The 7,715-nt window shown below is 39.0% G+C and overlaps 1 protein-coding gene and 1 long non-coding RNA gene across 2 annotated transcripts in view; both read left to right on the forward strand.

Moving 5' to 3' along the window:
* Positions 1-53: 53 nt before the first annotated feature.
* Positions 54-1,462, forward strand: LOC128893054 (uncharacterized). The gene is made up of 3 exons (XR_008461239.1): positions 54-134; positions 205-961; positions 1,207-1,462. It is a non-coding gene; the product is annotated as an uncharacterized LOC128893054 (long non-coding RNA).
* A 735-nt stretch (positions 1,463-2,197) lies between these two features.
* LOC128893012 (low-density lipoprotein receptor-related protein 2) overlaps positions 2,198-7,715 on the forward strand; it is a 32,984-nt gene continuing 27,466 nt past the window's right edge. Inside the window, exon 1 of the mRNA XM_054153711.1 lies at positions 2,198-3,022. Within this exon, the coding sequence (XP_054009686.1) occupies positions 2,860-3,022 (163 nt within the window). The 5' untranslated portion in view covers positions 2,198-2,859. The remainder of the gene's footprint in view (positions 3,023-7,715) is intronic.

Below are 7,715 nucleotides of genomic sequence, written 5' to 3' on the forward strand. Positions count from 1 at the left end.
ACATTTAATTAATTATTAGAAGGTATCAGTAGCGCCATCGGTGGGGAAATGACCAAGTTTGTAGTGAAAATAATTTCCATTGTAACTATCAGATGGCGCTGGTTTAATATCTGTGGCGCTCTCTTATAGAAACGGTGAGAACTATTAGTATTAGAAGCTTGAGCGATTTACCACCGATGGCGCCACTGGCGCTATTATTATTAGTATGTTTCAGTGATTGGCTGGTACCAGGGAGCGGTCGCTATATTATTGTCGTTTACATTTTTAAAATGTCGCACTGAATGTGTGATGATACGATGTATATTCTAAATACTGACAAACGTTCAAAGTATATGAAATTCAAATAGAAAAATTCATCAGACAGGATCATGAAACAACGACGTGGTTTTCAAACAACTAAATGGATGTAGTATGGAATTATATTAATGGAGCTCATCAAAACTAGTGACCACGTTGAGGACTCATGCACTATAGAAAATAGTCTAAAGTTTGGATAGAGTAAACAGTACTCATGGTATTATAATAGAATTTATACAGTATTATACAGTATTTATACATTTGATTGTATAGATAGTTTATGATCCAGGGACTCGAATCGTGCCCATCACTATACATCAGGCGGTGTCGTGCGCCGACTGGTACGGCCAGGTACCAAATGCCACAAGGTCACCGCTCGTGCGCCCGCGTGCAGAGGAAGGGGTTCCCGCCAGATGATGAAGCGGCGGGGAAGAAGAGGGACAGAGAGAGACCTTTATTGTGCTGGTCGACTTGCACCCGTAAGGCGCGCAGCCAATGAACAGTGAGATAACAGGTGAAAGAACACACACGTCGTCCCAAGAGACGGTGAAGACGCCGTTCTCGGCAGGAATAAATTTTTCTAAATTGTCCACCGCTCACCAAGAATTCAAATGATTCACAAACCTTCCTCTCCGCATTGGCACGACGTGGTACGGCGTAACCGGTACTATTATTTTTTTCTCCCGACGACGCGGTTAATGAATAACCCGAATGGGTTCAGAAATAGATCTTAAATACGGCTTTTCTCTTCGGTTTTCTTTTTCGACAGTCTCATTCGTTTCTGCTTTGCTTTATATTTCAATTGAAATTCATTTTCATTCACTTGGAAGTGAACTTTTATTTTATTAGAACGATTTAATTCTAGCTCATTAAGTGCACAATTTTTATAATTATACTGTTTTCCTTCAGCGTGCCTTGGCTGAGTAAAAAATGCGCAAATTATTCTACCTGGAAACAAACTCAACGGAGATGAATGCAAACAAGATGAACTTACCTGACTCAGGAACAGGACCATTCCAAACTTTTCTCTTTCCGCAATCTCAGTGGAACCAATGAATTTGGAGCATGTATTAGTCCAGAAAGTTCGTGCCAATTTTTAAGAAAACTTCAAGGCACGTTTTAATTGTAATATACATTTATTTATATGTATATATGTATACATAAATTTATATATACATATAAATAAATAAATATGTATATGTATATGTATATGTATATATGTATATTTATTTATATGTAATCTTTCCATCTTTTAAGGGATGTACATATATATGTTATTTGTTTTCAGCCATTTCGACATATTCAGACCTAGACTACCTATCAAAAATCGGCATGGACTTTCCGGACAACCCAATACTTGTATATTCCTTTGAATTCCTCCTACGACTTTTACGTAGACTAAATACAGTGGGTATAGAAAGTATTCGTACACCGATCAATTTCCAAAAAAAACTGTGTAAAATTGTAATTTATTAACTTATTTTTTATAAACAATGACATTCTACATATTCTCGGAAATGTCTCAAATAGATAGATTACAAAAAAAAAATTGCTATTTACGCAAGTTGGGAAATTAACAAGAAAAAAGGAATTAATCGACAGAAATGTTGAAGCAACAAGTATTCGGACAACTGTTTAAAAGTACTTTACTGGAAATTTGATGTTTTCTAATTCGCACGGAGCAATAAATTAATGTGTTTACGTTACAAACGTAACGTAACGTGTCTGCTGTAAATGGTTCGTCATAAGAATCGTACAAATACTTATTGCTTCTATACTTTCACCCACTTTTCGCATCTTTTTGTTAATTTCACAAATTATATCAACTAGTAAATGTTGTTTGGACTATATCTATCTTAGAGACTTCCGAGAATATGTAAAATATCATTGATTATAAAAAAAAAAAAAAAAAAGTTAAGAAGTTACAATTTCACATAGTTTTTATGGAAATTGATCGGTGTACGAATACTTTCTACATCCACTGTAATTGAACCCGCTGATTATAATTTCGAATAACGATCCATTATTCCCTTTAAGATTTGTTTAACATCCGTGTGGCAACATCGCAGGTATTCCATCTCCAAATACCGCTGCAGGTACAGGACTCGCCCCACGTGGTCCTCAGGCAGGACCCCCTCTCCGCGCATGTGCGGTCCCAGGAAGCCACCCCTCCATTAGACAAAAGCGCCTGGCCCACAGTTAGTCGTTCGCTGACCGCGGCCGCGTGAACCTCGTACGCGCGCGCCATGAACTGATCAAACCAAGAGTCGCTCTCGTGCTTCTCTCGCGTTTCTTTTTTCCCCCTCACCTTTCCTCCTATTTTTTTTTTTTTTATTTATCTATCCCCGCGGTCTTCGTTCGGACAATAGTAAAACGCGCGTGGTTGCAAAGAATCTATCGCGAGTCTCGATCGAGAGGAGTCGATCCCGGTGGACCGGAGTGCATCTCGAACGTGTAACGTTTCCGTCCTTGTCGAAGGGTGCATCCACAGGAGTCGCCGGCGGAACAGTGGAGAAAATATAGTTGTAGTGTCGAACAGTGTGCAGTGAGAAGGACGGTGCGATGGCAGTGGCTGCGGGGCCACGCCGCCCACGCACGCTTCTCCTCGGTTATGAACTCGCTTCCGGGAATAGTTTTGGAGCGAGGACTCTGTGCTCGGTGTTCGCAGGACTTCCGCTGATCCTGGTCCTCGCCGGTGTCGCGCAGGTCGCCGCTAGTAGACTGTGTAAGTGATTTTCCTTGTAACCTTGACCGTTGGGGCGGTAAAAAAGATTCTCTTGTAACCGTTACGGGATTATCCTTTAGAAAATTACGAGGACCTTCTGGGATCCTTTTGAGGTATCTAGGTAACGTTTACCCTTCCCGGATGTTAATGCTTTGATATGTTCACGCCGGCGCGGCACTGCTATTTGTGTTTCTCGGCATAGGGCGGCGCTGTGGTACACGGCATCTGATAGACACACGAACGTGAGCCACCGGTGGCACACGCCGCCCGATGGATCATATATGCGTGAGCCACCGGTGGTACACGCCGCCGCGAACGTGTTAAGCTTGTTTTTGGATGCATACGGGAAAAAATGTTCCGTTAAGTTGATACGAAATTTACATTCTTGTTTCTTAAAGGGAATAATAGCAAATTGAAAAAAACATTTGGTTATTCGACACGAACAAATTTTGTTTAGCACGCGAAATAATGCGCGATAAGATACAAACTGTTTTTGTAATCAATTCCTTTCCGTAATATTATTATTCCGTAATGTTAGTGTTCGACTCGGGACACGCGAAAGTCTGTATTAGTACGAGAAACATTTTTTGTTCAATGTTTTGAAGCGAAGGCGCGATAACCTCGAGCATTAGCGAAATGTAATCAAGTTTGGCGAGAATCGACTTTTGGGAAAAACAGACCGAAATTTGTTTCGCTTTTAACAGTCGCAAGCTTCTAAACGAAGAGTTTTAATTAATTTTGTCGGGAGTTCGGTTTACATTTTTTTAGAAGAATTTTCAATATTTTTCGTAAGTCTACTTCGAAGATTTCCTTTTGTTAATAACAGCTGGCGAAGTAACGTTTTTACAAAGTGACATTGTTACTCGATTCGACGTGTAATTTTTTTTTGGTTCAAATTATTCGATTCGAGTTTGAGTAAAATATATTCATTCAGAGGAATATGTTAGAACGATACAGAGCAATATAGAAGTAAAAAAATATTCAGAACGTAACCGTAGCGTTTGCTACCATTCCGAAGCTTCGCGTTAACTAAACAATTCCATAAAGTCAGACGTGCACACTCTCACTCGCTATTGTTCCGTGGGATGAATGGAGGCAATTGAATTTCTTTTCCCCAGACTATACGGTACAAAGTTTATAGTTTAGAAAACTGTACGATTCTCTTCGTCGAGTAGAGTGTATTCTCAAAGTCCGAGCATTAGTCTTTTTTTTTTTCTTGTCTTTCTTGAAAAAATGCAGTTTCGATTAACTGCTAGTTTTCGTAACGTTTAATCGTCACTATTGGTAATTTCGAGTAACAAAAATTTGTCGTGGAAGATACAACACCGAAAGAATTGTACGATGATGCAATTTCCGCGACCTTGAAAGTATTCGTACGACTTCCTTCAAGGTCACTACTAGTTTCAAGTCGAAAAATGCCTGTGTATATTTAAATTTTGCTAGGTCGATGCATTTTAGGGATAAAAAAAATTATTTCAATTAGTGAATCAGTATCAGGAAATCGTCTTTAGAAGTGTGTTAATTAAATTCGCTGCATTGATTAGTACAGGAAATTCCGTGAACGTTTGTTGGTATTCGAACACGCCATTCTCGATCTAATTCTGGTACTGTTACAAACACCTAGCCGAGATAGCGGCCGTTTTTGCATCGAAACATCTCTTGGCACTGCTTTCTCCTTCCCTCGGTACTTAGGCGACTCGTAACGTGTGCTTTTCCTTGATCGTTCGACTTTTTAAAAATCCCACCTCGCCCGAGAATGCAGCTAACGAATCGAGTTGAATTTACCGTTACCTGTTTACCTGTGTAACAAGACCCAAATAGGACTCCGGTAGACATTAGAAAATCGATATCCCTCGGCGAGCCGCAACATTTATCATCGTATAAAATAATATTCCCTGCGATCGAAGCTTCCAGTATACAGTGGGTGTAGAATGTATTCGAACGTCGATCAATTTCCCGAAAAACTTTTGGGTGAAATTGCAATTCCTTCAATTCTTTTTTTATAATCTATTTTGATCTACTACTATCAGTAAATATAATTAATTATATTATATTAATGGATGTAAATTAATGTAAATGTCTTCTCTTTTCACGAAGTTTTAAAAATTAAACAGTTGTGCGAATACTTATTGCTTCGATATTTCTATCGATTAATTGTTCTTTTTCTTGTTAATTTCGTAACTTATATAAATAGCTATTTTTTTTTTTTTTTGTTATCTATCCATCTCAGAGATCTCCGAGAATATCTAGAATATCATTGTTTATAAATAGTTAATGAATTACAATTTTACATAGTTTCTTTTCGAAATTGATCGGCGTAGGAATACTTTCTACATCCACTGTGTTAACGATAAGGTGTCGTTAAAGTCCTCGTGTTCGGTATTACGCCATTTTGTACAGTATCGTAAAAAAGCGCGACCTCGACAAAATTTAAAAAGAAATATGCACACAGTGTGCCTTATCTGACAAACTTTGCATTCGTCGACGTGATTGTGCCATATTAAGTGGGGAATCACATTTATGCGATACTTATTTCGATACCGTCTAACAACAAGCATCTCGATTGTAATTTATAACAATTTAAGGAAGAATTGTAGCTGGATACAAACTTTAATTGTTTCGATCGTCGTTAATTATTGCAAAATTAACCCTTTGCACTCGACAGGTGGCTCTCAGTCACTATCAGGTTTCGCGCAGCAAATCTACAATGCCTAATATCATTCTAATCTGCAATTCAATTCTTGGTCTACGATACCACTATAGTAAAAATTTGGCGATCGTGGCAGAAAATTGTTTCCGAAGTTCAAGTATTGCTGTATAAGGATTTTATATTGTTATAATAGCAGACTAATTTCGAGTCACTTAAAGAAAAAAAAGAAATGTAGAAATTGACCTTTCGCACTCGACAGGTGGTTCTCGGTCACTATCAGGTTTCACGCAGCAAATCTGCAGTACCTAATGTTTCTTTAGGTTTAATTTGTTTAATTTCTCGAAGTGTCGAGAAAGGTGACCTTATTCTCAAACCTCGATAGCTTAGAATTCGTGGCAATAGAATGTTAAGAAACATCTCGAGTGCAAAGTGTTGATAGCAGTTTGGATAATAACCCGATCGAATAATTTTCTACACAGTCCTGTTTCTCGGCGCGCAAAAGTTTCGTACGAGCTTCCATTTTGTCACGCGCCGAAAACTCGGACGTGACATATCCGAATACGAAAGAAAAACATCGAACGAGTTATCATTTCGTCCTTGCGGTGAAAATCGCTAGACGCGTTTTCTTATTAAATCCCTAATCCGTTTGAAGAAGTGACGAAGGCTTGGAAGATCGTGCCGGCGAACGAAATAAACACAGAAGAACTCGCGTGGCCACGCAATCTTTATGAAACCGGTTCCACTTGTATCGTTTGTGTGGCAAGTCGATTGGAACTTTTCAAGGGAACTGAAAGATGTGGCTCCGTTTCTTCGTGGAAACTCCTTCCTCGTTTCTACGCCATTGTCCGCTAGATTTCGCACGGGACTCGAGGGACGCGTTGCGGGAATTTGAAGTATTCGTAAATATTTCGCGATAGATCGCACGTATGCGTCGATAATCCCGCGAATTAATATTCAGCGTTGAAAAGAGATTCGATTCCTCGCCGTTCATAGTTCGATTACTTCATCTCTTCGAACTTGACTATTTTTTTTTTAAGAAACACGAGATTCTTTTTCAGTCGATGCGTATCAAAGCAAATGACAGTCGATAATAATGTTGATAATGAATATTATAAATGGAAACTTTTTTTTCGTTGTATCGCAATTACACGTCCGTCGTTTCGATTACGTTTTGACCAAATCTAGCTCGTGACGCACCGCGTCTACTGTGCCATCCACGGATCCGACTTTTACGGATAGAGGAAAACCGGTTTTTCAAACTAGTAGTAAACATCACCGACAGAATGCTCCGAATTCTCGACGATTCTCGTATTCTCTGGGATCCTCGGATCGTTTCACAAAAATTTCCCCACCAAAGTACGCAACGTCCTAACGATATCTTGATCACACTGTCTCTCGAGTCTCGAATGCTGTCACTAACAAACGTCGAAACCGTTTCTTAGCAAAATACATGGGTCGTTCTAAATGTATTTATTAATTTAATTTTCAGCACACTGTAAATTCAATTTTGATTTTAACCCTTTGCACTCGAGAGAGAGAGAGAGTGAGAGGTGACTCTCACTAGGTTTTCTTTAGATTTAATTTCTTTGGAACTCGAAGTGTCCTGATTTTCAAATCTCAAATTAGAGATCTTATTTTCGAAGTCAATCTAAGCTTAGCATTCGTGACAATAGACAGCAGTCTATCTGACTATCTCTTAGTCTTTCTGGCTAAGAAAGCATCTCGAGTTGCTGACAGATACCAGATAAAAAGGCCTCGAGTGCAAAGGGTTAAACAAAGTTTCAGTACTCGATGACTACGTAGATTTCAAATTCGGTGACCCAGATATCTTTATATTTGTCGACTAGACGGCTTCGTTCCGAAAAAGTTGACGATCGAGCTGTTTTGAAATCCGAGGCGCATCCAATTTCGATATGTCATAACGACGGTTATGATATATTAACAAAATTTACGAATACGTTTCGGGAGCACCAAACATTCCGAGAATTATGAAACTTGCAATTAGTTCGCCGCGGTACAAAATTATTTGTCAAAAGTTCCGTG

This window comes from Hylaeus anthracinus, unplaced genomic scaffold (genome assembly GCF_026225885.1).
Source record: "Hylaeus anthracinus isolate JK02 unplaced genomic scaffold, UHH_iyHylAnth1.0_haploid 2, whole genome shotgun sequence".
NCBI classification, from domain to species: Eukaryota; Metazoa; Arthropoda; class Insecta; order Hymenoptera; family Colletidae; genus Hylaeus; species Hylaeus anthracinus.